This window comes from Camellia sinensis, chromosome 3, assembly GCF_055761805.1.
Source record: "Camellia sinensis isolate YWXY chromosome 3, ASM5576180v1, whole genome shotgun sequence".
Lineage (NCBI taxonomy): Eukaryota > Viridiplantae > Streptophyta > Magnoliopsida > Ericales > Theaceae > Camellia > Camellia sinensis.
In genome coordinates, this window is record NC_138963.1 from 102356029 (window position 1) to 102370822 (window position 14794).

Genomic DNA, 14794 nt, shown 5'->3' on the forward strand with positions numbered 1-14794 from the left:
TTTTGAGATGGAAATGTAAAACGTTTGATAATTGGCTTGCATATGCATCCACCTTATGACTTCATTAAGATCCATATATTGTGTTAAAGTATCTCTAATAGACTTTAGCTCACCCTATGTGGAAAACAACTTTTAGGCGCTGATGATATGCCTTCACCAAGGATATAACTTGGGAGGATTTGGAGCCAAGGACTTCATTCTATTTATTTGATGTAATTATTTTTGTACAAACATTGGACTTTAATTGTATTGAGTCGAACTCATTTTGTTGTATCCAAGCATTGACTTGGAAATATGTAGCCATTAGGGCATAAAATTACTAGACTATCCTTTTAATTCAATTCATGTACACATGTCATATGCTATAGATTCAGGATCTAGAATTTATGAATGTATACATGCATATGTCATCTTTTGTGTGATCAAGGATTACGAATGGAATATTAAATATGATGTTATTGATCAATTGTAAGGAATGTTATGAGATGGGTTATTGTTATTATTTCAAGGTGTTACACAGTGGATGGTGGAGGTGGCACTCATGCTAGTGCCTGAGCCAACTTAACCTACTCTTCTCTTGTCTTCTCTTCGTCAACTAGATCTCTCACATGCCCTTCCCTGACAAGGTCTTCCTGGTGTTGCTTCAACACCCGACATCCTTGGGTCATGTGCCTATTCTCATTATGGTAAGCACAAGACTTGTTGTGAAATCTTCCCATAGATTCCCCTGGGACCCTCTGCATTGGCCTGTAATAAGACCAGTTTCTAATCCTCTCCAAGATCCTATAAATTGGGATCTTGAAGACGGTACTAATAGCCTGCATTGCCTTTAATCTCAACTCCCCGTTGTCATTGTCAGCTCCATTCCAGTTTCTTTTGGGCGAGCTATTCCTTTTCTTTTGCTTGGTTGGACTCCCTAGTTTCGACCTCTTATCCTCTTGCAACCTGGCATACGTCTCGATTCTCGCCATTAGATCCTCAATGGTTTTCAGGAGGGTCTTCGCCAAAGATTGCCGAAATGGACAGTCATTTTCCAGGTCGTTCTTGAATGAGACAACAGCTAACTCCTAGTTACATCTCGAAATTCAGTTGTAAACCTCATAATATCTCCTAGGGTAGGCTCTATGGCTTTCACCATTGTCAATCTTCAGAGCCAACAGTGAGTCCACCCTTAATGGCTGTCATGCCTCGCTTTTTATTACTCGGATTCTATTACCAAACCATTATTATAAATTCAATTTCAGAGATAACGTGAGGAAACTCTTTACATTTACAAGAACACATGAATAAAGATTCTCTCATTTGAATACAATATGAATGCAATAGGAGTTATAATTAAATAAATTGCCCGTAGGCTTATATCGTTTAAATTAAGAGAATGGGTTTAACCCTTTTATATCAATGGCATTTCGCCCACAAATAAAAGGCCCTGTGGCCAACAGATAAAGAAGATCCATGACCTTGAAACACTTTTCGATATTCACCTGAAAAAGGATTAGCAATGTGGGATGAACATGTAGTCCAGTAGGGTCTCAACATGATCCTAAATAATAATAACATACAGATAACTATGATCATGAATACTAGTCTCATACTATATAAATAATGTGACGGTTTATAACCAAAGAATATTTACATAAGTATTTTTCCAAAAATTATTCAATTCCTTCAACAATACAAACAGTTCACATTTCCTTTTCATTTCCCATTTCAAGATATCTCATAACAACTATTTTATTTTGAAGTTTGAAACATGTTCATAAATCTCTGACTTCCTTCGCATCATTTACGAACTCAACACATGGCATACATCATTTTCCAATACGTTCAAATAAATATATGTACATCTAACACGAAAAACAAAAGCAATAAGCACCCAATAATTATCTACTCAATATATGACACAACTCGGCCTTCTTGAACTGTAACCATCATAACGCATGATATACAAAGGTACACTGAGATAATAATAAAAAAATAAGCTCTGCTCTACCTACCTTAAGCATGGTAAGCCAAGGATACACCTTTCCATAACGAAATGCCAATTTACCAAACATTGGCTGGAAGGTAATGGTACATCTACCAAGTTCTCTAGGTGCTAGCTGGAAGGTATTGGTACCTCTCATTCTAAGCGCAACCAATTTTTCAAGTGATAGCTGGAAGGTAATGGTACCCCTCATTGTCAACGTAGTAGACGCTACCAATCATCACAACATGACAAAGTACAACTAATACAAGTGTAATGCATACACATAAATTATTCAACACAACCATGTCATCATCCACCAATGACCAAGGATAAAACCACTAAATGTATGTACTCAACACACGTATTATTATTCACCCAAAAAACACACGTATTATAATAATCCAACTCTCATGAGATTTTAAATCCAACAACAACAATAGTAAAATTAAAATATTCATAATCCAACCTCAAGTTCATTTCTGGAATTCACATAGTGTTATGATTTCCTTCTTTCTTTTCAAAAGTCAATTCTCTTATTTTCCAAGTTAACTTACTCCACTATTTATCCCTGATCCATTCTTTTCATATCACAAAACTAAATCCATGGATATCAAAGCCACAACCCAACTCAACTTAATAAGATCAATCCAAAATAATTCCAATGCCATGGTCAATTCTCCCTTTGAGCTATTAACACATTTACACAAACCATAATAACAATTTACAAACATTATTCAACTTTACCCCATTTTAATTCACCAAGTCAAAACATTAAATTAGGGTTTTTTCTCCCTTTTTAACATAAACATGTTAAGATTACTCCCCAATTAATCCAAACAACAATCAATTTAAGAATCTCATTCACAAATAACAAACCCTGGATCCCCTTTCATGACTTTCAAATAAATCCATAATGGATATGATTTTTATGCAATAAAATCTACCACATATCTATCTATAGATGAGGTATTGAAAAAGAGCAAAGAAATCCCTACCTCAAGATTTGAAGCTAAAGATGAAGACCCAACTTGAAACTCCAATGAAATCATAAAACAATCAATAGAAGTCTTGATCTATAATTGCTCTTCAACACTCTTAAAAGATTTGGGGTGAATCTTAGATAAAAAGAAGAGAAATCAAGAGTTTGGAAGGTTAGGGTTTTGGGTTTGGAGGATGAGAGGAGAAGAGAGGGAGAAAAATAAAGTTTTAGGGCCAAAAAGTCACTTTATAATGTCTGTCAGCGACCTAGTCGCTCGAGCGAAAGAAGCTTGGCTCGAGCGTAGGAAAAAAGCTCCCAAAATCTCTAAAAATCGTGCAGTTCGCTCGAGCGAGCATGCTTCCAACATAGAAACTCAAAATTCGAACAGGTATAACTCTCTTGTCCAGACTCCGTTTAGGGTCATTCTTGTGCCCAAATTGAAGCCCCAGAAGAAAGCTTTCCAATGGTTCTAGCCTTACATCAAGATTCAAAGCATAGAGAGAGAAAATTATGAAAAAGTGAAAACTACTCAATAACAATTATTTGAATTTGAAGTTTCTGATTCAATCTCACCCAACCACTATGATAATACCTCAACCAATGCTCAAGTATCAACTAAGAAGGTTCTCAATCAAGATAAATAAAGAGTCAAATATAGTTATAATATAACAGGAAGCATAGAGTGCTACAATATGCTGTTGGTTACAAATCGGGCCACAAACATTTCGGCCAAACTTTTCTAGTTCTTGACTGACCCTTTTGGCAACTTTAGGAACCAATCCGATGCTATTTCTCCCAAAGTCGAAGGGAACACCTTACACAATAGCGGGCCGTTCCCGTTCCACAAAGACATAGCATTTAGATATAAGCTGATATGAAGATTAGTATCGGACTTGCCATCATATACCTAGAACCTCAACATACTAAACCTTTTTGGTGCTTCAAAAGCATCCAACTTCACCGAGAATGGTGACTTTGGCTGTGCAATGGATGTCACCTCGGCTGCATTCCTTTTCCTTTGAAGGTAATCACACAAGTCTTCATTTGATCGCCTTATTGCCCTACTGTTCACTGACTTCAATCTCTTCAATCCTTGCCTTCGGAGGTTCCACTCTTCCAACCTACTGGGATTGCCGTGGTGAGTTCACGACCCTTCTTTCATTGTGTTGTGCCATAATCTGTCTTGTTGGCTGGATACCGGCTTTTGCAGTGACTGACAGTGTTGCTAGCATCGACAATGTTAGTTGCCTTACCTTGCTTGACATCATAAAGTTCCCCATCGACTGTATGTCAGTTAACTTGTCTGCCACCTCATTGTCCCTCCGTAAGCACTAATCCTTCCACACCAAGAAGTCACCCTCATTGTAGTATTCCTCGGGGGACTGTTCCCGTCTCCTTCATTACACTTCCCTAGGCCTTTGCGGCCTTTGGCAGCATTGTTTGCTCCTGGATTCACTTCTTGTACTTTATCACAGTCTTCCTCCCCTTCTCCGCCGCCGAGACCTGCGTGCTCCTCTTCCTCATTGACTTTGTTATCTCTGACTTGTTCTCTTTGTTTGATATTGATCATCTATTCTTAATAAGTTCCCACAAACAGCGCCAAAATTGTGGGTACTGATTTTTGACCTCACAAGCTAAAATCTAAGGAACTTAGCTGTAGAGCACACAGAAGAATAGAAAAACCTAACACCTGCACACAAGAAGATAACAAACACCACGGTGGCTTATCCACCCAGGGGTACTCCGACACTCAAGTTAGTCAACTAAGATATCGAATCAAGTAAACAATTCACGAGTAAAAGCATACCTCAAATCCACAGGGTGCTTTACTTTTATAGTTCGCAGTGCCTTCATCCTCTAGAAGTATCACTTCATAGGACCCTATCCCCTAAGGATATCATCTATCTTGTACTCCTATAATCCAAATTAGGATGAACTCTCTTAAGAGTCTCATCTCTATCCAAATAGAGAGCTTCAAATTGTCTAGAATTTTTATCCTCTATTCGAATATTTTTAATTCCGATATGGTCGCACCATATTTTGGCATCTCAGCTCATCCATGTGACATCTTGACAACCACTTCGACCATGCGGAAACCCCAACGATATGTCCCACAAAAATTCTTAAAAATGTCATTAGCATGACCTTTTTTCTATCACCTAATTATTATTTATTAAATTTTAGAGTGCAATAATAATGTGAAGTTTAATATAATCCACACTAAATAGCAGTGGGTATGTTGTTGTTTTGTTTTTATTTTTATTTTTTTGTTTGCAAATGTTCATTCTCTTTATTGTCTTGAATTGTCTCGTCCTACTTGATTTTAGGTGTGGCGAGAGTTTTACGTATTTGGTCTTTAGTTATCGGACTGAGGGTTGCTACTGTGCCTTATGGCACAGCAGCCCTGTTGTGAGGTCCCATAGAGGCATTTTTTGACTGTATTTTGATAATTTGAACTATTCATATTATAAGGTTTGTCGAGTATATCATTTACATAAAAATCAAGTTAATTGGATATCTATAACCCCATGATCAAGTCCTAATTGTTTTAAAAAATTGTTAAAATCATGTTAATCATTTATTTTTTGAAAAACAAATGTGCTCTTATTATGAGGGTACCAATGTCTAATTTACTTGATTTTTTGCATGAATGATCTATTCGATGAATCTTACAATATCAACGGTTCGGATTATCGAAAAAGATTCGGAACACGCCCCTAACAGGCCTCAAAGGCACAGCAGGAACCCCAATATCAAACTAGTAGCTAACCCTAAACATATTTGTTTTAAAATATATTTTTTCTTCTATAAAATTTAGTTAAGTTATTTATATTTTGAATATATAAAATATTTAAAATATTCGTTAAATTGCAAAAAAAAAAGAAGTAATAATTTAAAATTTAAATAATAATTATAATTATTTATTTTAATAATTGTAGTTGTATCGTTTCATAAAAGCTTTACTTAAATCAACATATATACTAATTTTAAATAAATTATTTATGCGCATTTTAATAATTTTGGCTCTATTGTGTTACATAAATGTAACTTACATATATATATATATATATCATAAAAATAAATATTTTTAATATTTCATAAAAAAAGTGAAAAAAGTAGAATAAAATTAATTGGTAAAATATTTTTAGTATGTATAATTCTATTAAGTTTTGTTCTTGGGTAATTTAGATTAAGTAGAAATCTTTTAAATATTAAATTTTAGAAAAAATTTTGGTAAGGGTATATTGATCTGGAATTTTAATTAAAAAAGAGAGATGTACTATATAGGAGGGAGAAAAAAATAAAGATAAACAGTACTTTTATTTATTTATTTTAATAATCTTAGTTCTATCATTTTATAAAAATAGTATTTAAATAACACATATAATAATTTTAAATAAATTATTTATGTATATTTTAAAATTTTAGCTCTATCATACTATAAAAATATAAATTAAATAATTATACATAATAATTTTAAATTACATTAAATTATAACACAATAAAATAAACATTCATTTAATTTTAACCTTTTGTGCTTCAAAAATGTAACTTAAATAAATATAAATACGTATAATAAATTTATATGATATTAAATTATAACTTGATATTAGAAATAATTGTTATAAAATTAAAAGTGATTCTAATTATTTGAGAAATTCAATATAATTAATAATATTATAAATAAGATAGACATAAAAATAAGAAATAATTTTAATATTTTATTTTAAAAAAGTGAAAAAGTATAAAAAAAATTAATTAGTAAAGTGTTTTTAGTATTTATAATTGTTTTGTTTATTAGTAAAGTGTTTTAAATATCAAATTTTAAAAATAATTTTGGCAAAATGATATGTTGATGTGGCATTTAAATAAAAAAAGAAAAATAAGAGAGATGTGCCACATAATAGAGAGAAAAATTAAGAACAAACTTTTAATAATATACTAGCAGTTGAACCATGCAATGTACGTGTTATTTATTTTTTTAAAAAATATTTAATGGTATAATGTGTGTTATAAAAGAATAATTTTCATTTTCATTAAAATTCAAATTCAAATTCAAATTAAAGTATGATTTTAATTTTTTATTTTGATAATATTGGCGTTATCGTTCCATAAAATTGTTGCATGAATATTTATATATATTAATTTTAGTTAAATTATTTGTGTATTTTGATAATTTTAGTTCTATCATATTATAAAGTGTAATTATTATATAATAAGTTTTTATGATATTTATTAAATTATAAAATAGTAAAAAGAATACTCATTTTGATATTAAAAATAATAGTCAAATTAGGAGAATTAAGTGCACTTTTTGAATTTTTGAGATGTCCTAAATAAGTATATTTTTTAATTTTTTGGACTGAAAAGTAGAGGAAAAAAATTCTTTTTTGGGATAATTTTTGTCTTTTTACGAAAAAATATGTATTAAAATATTATATAAAATAACAAAATTACATTTTTACCCCTACATATATAAATATGTATTGACAGTGATGGTACAGGAAGACAATACGGTGGCAACAAGTGATATAAGAAAAACTTGCCTACGGTGCTGTTTCCATAGGATGGTGCTGTTCGGCCCGTGGAGGTCTATTACGTGTCCCGTTTTGATAATTAGAACCATCAATACGTACAACTCATCGAGTACTGTATGTTTGTAAAAAATTACGTTGATCGGATATCAATAGCTATCTGATCGGATTAGTGTTTTGTCAACCGTTACTTTGTGCACCGTCTTTTTTTTTCTCTATATAAAACTGAATTGATCATATAGTTATCGATATCCGATCAAAGTGATTTTTTACAAGTAAATAATATTCGACAAGTTCTACACCTTGAACGGTTCAAATTATAAAAAAAAAAAAGACCTGTAGTAAGCCCCTACGGGCCGAACAACATTGTGCTGTGTGCACCCTCTTTTCAAACTCACCGTCACTTTAGACTACTGTGTTTGTGTTACGTTTATCCATGATGTTGGCTTGTACCTTTTTTGGGGAATTTTTTTTTTTTATATGTATATTTTTGAATAGTGATCACTTTTTAATTTTTGTAATAACTTTTTAGATTTTTAGCTTTTTTCAAACACCCCAAACCAGTCCTAAGTAACATAAAATTAAAAGTAATTTTAACTATTTAATTTTCTTTTATATTCATTTGGAAAATAAAAATATGTTAAGATAGAAATTATATAAAATTTATTAAAAAATTAAATATAAATATGTTGTAGTTGGATTATCTTATAATGATTTTATAATATATATATATATATATTAAATTATAAGATTGTAAAATAAACTTTCTTAATTAAATTAAAATATCAACTATATAAAGAAATTCAATAACGACTAACCAAGAAAGAATCACATAATAATATCTAAACCTAAAAAGCAAAAAATAATAAAAACATCCAAACAATAGATATATCTCAGTGTGTGAAATGATTAATCATCTGCAATATGATGTCAAAATATAAAAGAACTTATTGTTTAACAATGAAAAAAGTAACTTAAGCAGTAAATCTAAACTTTAGAGGTTTCTTGAGAGTATTATCGTTGTGCAGGTTTTTTCTCCTATGATTTGGGATTATATAAAATAATGTTAGAAACCAAGTATAATTTCATATATACAATCACTATAAAAATTTGAATGACAAGTCCATAATATAGAATTAGTATTAGGTATAGAATAATACAAAGGAAAATAAGGAAAAAAAATAAAAAAAGAAGGCCATTTAGTATTAAAAAAAATCATAATACCGTTGAAAGAATTAAGAAAAAAAACGTGAAATGTAAAATTGGTATTGACTTTGTGGATTATCTTCATTTACTATGAAAAATATATGGAAAAGAAATATATGTTAAATAGAATCCATATAAAATAGGTAAAATTAGTATAATTTAAATTAAGTTTGAGTTTATGTAGAACTCTATGTAATTAAGAAAATACATATTGACGTGGCTCTCTTTAAAAAAAAAAAAGCCCTTGTAATATGCCACCTAAATATGAGAAAAATATTACTTTTAATAATATATATATATATATATATATAATGATATATGATTTATGTGTTGTTATTCCTTCGAATTCTTCGTATCATCTTGTTAATTTTGTAAGAATTTTATTACAGGGTGTTCTAACATTGGACCAATTCATAAATATAAAAAAAGCCAATTTTAAAACAACAAAAGTAAAATTGAAAGGGTGTATAGAAAAATAGAATTTGTTAGACCTATTCATAACAATAAGTCAAAAAAGATGAAATTCATCATAGAACTAAACAATATCAGTAATTTAAAGGAATTTAGGCCACGTTTAGTTTGGTTTTTGAAAATTTGTTTTAGAATTTTTTTTAAAAATTAAAAATTAATTTGGTGAAAGAAATAAAAAGATAAAAATTACTTTCATTTTTATATAATTTTATTTTTTGGTAGATTAGAAATAATTTTTAAAAATTTAAAATAATATTTTTGATGTAAATTTTTATCAAACTAGCCTTTATTTTTTTTAAAGAAAATTCTGATATATATATATATATATATATATCTTTTCCTGAAATACAAACCAAGAAAGGCCTTAGTCACTTTTAATGACCTATTCATCATCAAATATGAATATGATTAAAATTATTTTTGTAGTTAATTATAAGATTGGTTTTGTATGAGCACTCAAAAATTTGTGGTCAAAGAAAAATTATTACTTATTGGTGTACACATATAATCTATTTATCTCATTATTTGTTTAACTGTAATGCGTTACTTATTTATTCATCTATCTGTCTACGTCATTATTATTAACCACCGCCGGTGGTAATTTTTTTTACTAATTTTTCAACAACTCTTTTTGACATCAATAACTTTTCAACGCTGATTCTTATCATAAAAAAAAAATAAAATAAAATTGAATTAAATAATATATGGCCCACAATAATAAACTTTTTACCAATTAAACTCTTATATATATATATATATATATAAAAGAACAATTTAAAAACAACAAAAGTAAAGTTGGAAAGTTGTGTGAAAAACGAATAATTGTTTGATTTTTGATTTTCGTTTTTATCATGATAGATTTAGGGAGACAAGATCAACCACATAGTCACATAAATGAAATAATCTCCTTAATGACGGATATATAACTAAAATTATTTTCTCACTATCTTTGCCCCCCAAAACAATTTAATGTTTGGTTAATTTTTTTTTAAAATTAAAAGTTGATAATAAAAAATAGAAACTAATAGCATCAAATTTTTAACTTTCAGATAATCAAAACTTTCAACTTATTTAAGTTATTTTTGCCTTATAAATTATAAGTATAAATTAAGATAAATTACCAATAGGTCATAATAGTTGAACTTCATTCTCATCAAGTCTTATTAAGAATAAGCTTTAGTAAAATCGTCCTTAAAAATAATTTTTTGTGACAATTTTTTGCATATATCGCTAAAAATTATCAATTAGTAACTTTTTTTGTTACAATTTTTATAAATTATTACTAAAACTTACAATTAGTGATATTTTTCTATGACGAATTTTTCAAACTGTCGCTAAAAATTTAAAATTAATTACTCTTTTGTGATAATTTTTTAAAATTGTTGCTAAAGCTTATAATTGGTGACATATGTTGTGACAAAATTTTTAAACTGCCGTTGAAATTAATAATTAGTGATATTTTTTAATAATGCTTGATGAAAAACGTTATTAATTATCATAAGATTAATTAAATAATAAATCCACTTATTAGAACCTACATATAAGTTCTGTAAAAATTATATCAAATAGAATAATACAAACTCCCAAAATAAAAAATAAAATAAAAAATTATAAATAACTCTATAAGTTGTACTAAACAGTACTAATTCTTTTAGCTTTCGTTTGACAAGAGTTAATTTTGCCATTTTTTTTTTTTTGATTTTTGATTAATTTAACTTGACTAAATTAGTTCCTTTTGAAATTTTTTTGACTTTTTTAATTTAGATGTAATAATTATAAGGAAAAAAATAAAATAATTATAATTTAAATATGATATTTTATTTTATTAATTAAATTAATTAATAAATTAATTTATTTTATCCTTTCGTATTTATTTAATTATTTTAATACTTCTCAAACAACGCCTCAATGAAAGACCTTATCATTTGAAATGTATAACTAAAATATGAAAATATGATTTTGGAAACAACAAAAAGTAAAGTTGGGAAAGTTGTATGGCAACAGGTGGTAATATGCCCCCTTTCGGTGCTGTGCCCAGCTGTCTCAAAGCCATCCAACAATCATTCACCAAAGCAGTCAAACTTCCAAATACTACTCTCTCTCTCTCTCAGCAATCGAAGCCCAAAGCAAGCCAACACTAAAGCAGTCAAACTTCCGAGTACTATCCACTTTGCTTGGTTTCTATTTTTTAAAAGTAATTTTTAAAAATTTTAAATTCTTATTTTTCGTATTTTTTTATTTTTATTAAATTTTTTTAATATTTTATGTAAATTTTTTATTTTTGACATATCTAACATAAATACATCTAAAAAGTAAAAAAATTATAAAAAAAATCTTTTAAAAATTTACTAAATACTAAAAATACAAAAAAAATAAAAGAATTTAGTATATTTTTTATATTTTTATGCATTTCTTAATTTTTTAAAATATTTTTTCACAATTTTTTTACTTTTTAGACACATCTAAGTAAGGTGCATTTAAAAAAGTAAAAAAAATGTTTAAAATTTTTAAAATATTCACTAAAAACAAAAAAATACGAAAATTAAAAAACTCAAATTTCAAAAAACTTAACCTAAAAAATTCAAATCAAACCAGTGATTCTTTCTGTCTCTTTCTCTGCCATCAAAGGCCACTGCATATACCATCTACAAATAAACAAATTAAAGAGTCGTTTGGTTTTGATTTTTTTAATTAGTTTTTTTATTTTTTTAACTTTTTTAGCTTGAGACTCTTTGGTATTTTTATTTAATTTTTTTGCCTTTTTAGTTTAGAAAGACAAAATTGTCCTCCACTTAGAAATGATGCTTTTTTGACTTTTTATTTGTATATGGGTTAATTTAGTAGTTTTGTAACTTTTTTTGTCTCTTTGTAATTTTATAGCTTTTTTTTTGTTTAATTTTTTTGAATTTCTCAATTTTTTTATTATGATTATATCCTAAAATAAAATTATATTAAAAGATATCATTTCATAGAACATACATGTCTACCAAATGAGAACTAACGTTCTACATTATTGGACACCTCTACCTCCAGCTCCAGCTCTAGCTATACCTATTCTACCTTTCTAAACCCTAAACCTGTACTCTTCATAACCAACAAATAACTAGTTTAAAACCTGAATGTATTATCTTCATTACTATCATAAACCCTCATAAACCATCAAAAACCATCATAACCTGTTAATTACCAATTGTTGAAGTACAATATATACTCTTCATCTATTATTTCACATTGTAGAGTAATGGAGGACAATGACAATAATTCTGGTGTGGCTAGCGTTCCATTGATAAGTTTATTTGTCTTGCATTAACATTCTCGGTCGTTTTCAATCGTGTTTGTTTTGTTCGATCTGTTCGATACTGGTTTGCCGAATGTTAAGATTATATTCAGTAACATAGTACTAAACAAATACATTTAATTCAATATATAGGCTCCGAACAATTATGAAGATAGTCGATACTGTTGAACCGAACAAAACCATTAGTTTTGGCACTGTTCAACCGAACATAATTTTTTCAATTTTTAAATTACATTGACCTGTGTTTTCAGGGTGATGCTTCAACTAGAGGCAGTAAGGTTGATTCAAAATTTGTAATGGATTATAGTAATGAATTTGTCACTCATGAGGTGAGTCTTTGATTGTTTTACAAATAATGTACCTTTTTTTGTTCTTTTTATGTGCAATAATTGATTAGTTTAATTTATTTATTCAGATATTCAAGAGTCGAGATGAGTTAATTAGATGGGCTCATCAAGTTGGGAGAAGAAATGGATTCATTATTGTCATGCAGAAATTAGATAAGGGTGGTATTCGTGGTAGGAAGCGAAGACTTAACCTAACTTGTGAGAGAAGTGGACCGTATGGGGACGCTTGAAAAAATAACAGACTTAAGACCAAAAAAAAAAAAAAAACCGCACACACACACAAGATGATTGTTTGTGAATGTCCTTTTCTATTGAAGGGTGAAAAATTAGCCACAAATGATGACTGGATCTTGATGATTGTTTGTGGTGTGCATAATAATCCTGCTACAGAATATCTTGATGTTCATTCTTATGTTGGAAGGTTGTCACATAAGGAAACCTCTTTGTTGGTAGACATGTCGAAGAGTATGGTACAACTAAGTGAGATATTGGTTGTATTGAAACAACTATTGGGTTAGTTAGCGGTCAACAAATACATCGAGTGGTATAAGAGCTGTGCAAATACTGAGACAGTGACTGAGTGGCCCAGAAGCCTAACGTATGTTTCAGATTAAAATTCAAATTCTACGCTACATGTAACGCCCTCAAAATAATACAATATAAACCCACATTCTTGACATGCATAGACATAAGAGGATAAAGCATATTTCTATCTATCAGAGTATTCATTACAAAAGTATTACATGTTGACATCAAAAGTAAATGTCCTACGGGCTTACAACTTTCCAAGCCAACACTTAGTTACCAAAAAAGAGAGTACTAACTCAAAACACAAAATAAGTCCTTGGCTTGATTTACATGTAACACACAAAATAATCACAAAAAGGAAGCCTTTAGCTTCTACAACCTCCCAAGCTACATACTTGGAGGCGGCATATCACCTGGACCTGAAAATGATGTCCCATATAGGGTGAGCCAACGCCCAGTAGAGATATGCTAAACATAATATGAGCAATAACTAAAACATTAGCATTTGATAAATGTTTAACTCATATAAACCAACATACAGCACAATCCAAATCCATGACAAGTATGTCCATGATCCTTTCCAATATCAACAATTTAAATGAGATTATAACTCATAATAAAACACTTCCATACTTCACAATTCACATGAGATAACAACTCATATTAAAACACTTCATACTTCATAAATGATACACAGATTTAATGTATCAATGGAGTCCATCCCTCATCTCCTCCCAAATAAAATCTGGTTTAGGAGTCCATCCCATATCTCCTCCCAAACCGTGGAGTACATCCCCTATCTCCTCCCACACAATACAATGTATATAAACAATTATCATATACACGATCAATCAATACACAAATTCGATGTATTATTCCAACCGTCATATTCAATGACATATTCAACCGATTAGTTTTAATTCACCTAATCATCATGCAGTGTCTACAACAATCAAGACTATCCTCCACCGATAGCTCAAAGCAATTATTTCTAAACAGATAATAAATGCATTAAACAGATAATTTATCAATAATTTCAAAGGTGAGTGATTAATCAATCCAACTACACCGTTTCATCTCATAACTACCCAATTTCATTATTTTCAACTCAATTTCATATTTCCATAACTTTCCAAAATTTATTATATAAATTAATTTATCAAAAATTAGGGCTTTTCCCTATTTTCTCAACATTGACCCCAAAGGTTCAAATATTAACAATAAACATCAATACCCTCCTTTAAGACTCAAAACACATATGTATTTGTCAAAATAACAAAACCCCTCTTTATATATTTTGAAACCCTAACTCCCAAAATTACTCAACTCTAACATTAAATCAAAATGACTAAAAGTTTATGTCAAAGATCATAAAAATGAGTAGTTATCCCTACCTTAAATAGAGAGACCAAATGGAGAAGATGAAGGATTTCGAAAGTGCTCCAAACTCAATAATTTTCG

The 14794-nt window shown here is 29.4% G+C and overlaps 1 protein-coding gene across 1 annotated transcript; it reads left to right on the forward strand.

The window, feature by feature from the left end:
* Positions 1-12401: 12401 nt before the first annotated feature.
* LOC145821728 (uncharacterized) lies at positions 12402-13323 on the forward strand. Its single transcript, XM_082918286.1, has 4 exons — positions 12402-12437; positions 12710-12787; positions 12874-13003; positions 13136-13323. Exons 1-4 carry the CDS (start codon positions 12402-12404, stop codon positions 13321-13323), a joined length of 432 nt encoding a protein of 143 aa, XP_082774412.1.
* Positions 13324-14794: the final 1471 nt, after the last annotated feature.

Bases quoted from the DNA above. Each gene is read 5' to 3' on its own strand.
- LOC145821728 (XM_082918286.1), top strand. From the start codon at position 12,402: ATGGAGGACAATGACAATAATTCTGGTGTGGCTAGC. The intron at 12,438-12,709 runs GTTCCATTGATA...CTGTGTTTTCAG, and splicing joins ATAATTCTGGTGTGGCTAGC to GGTGATGCTTCAACTAGAGG. The intron at 13,004-13,135 runs GTGAGAGAAGTG...GTGAAAAATTAG, and splicing joins GCGAAGACTTAACCTAACTT to CCACAAATGATGACTGGATC.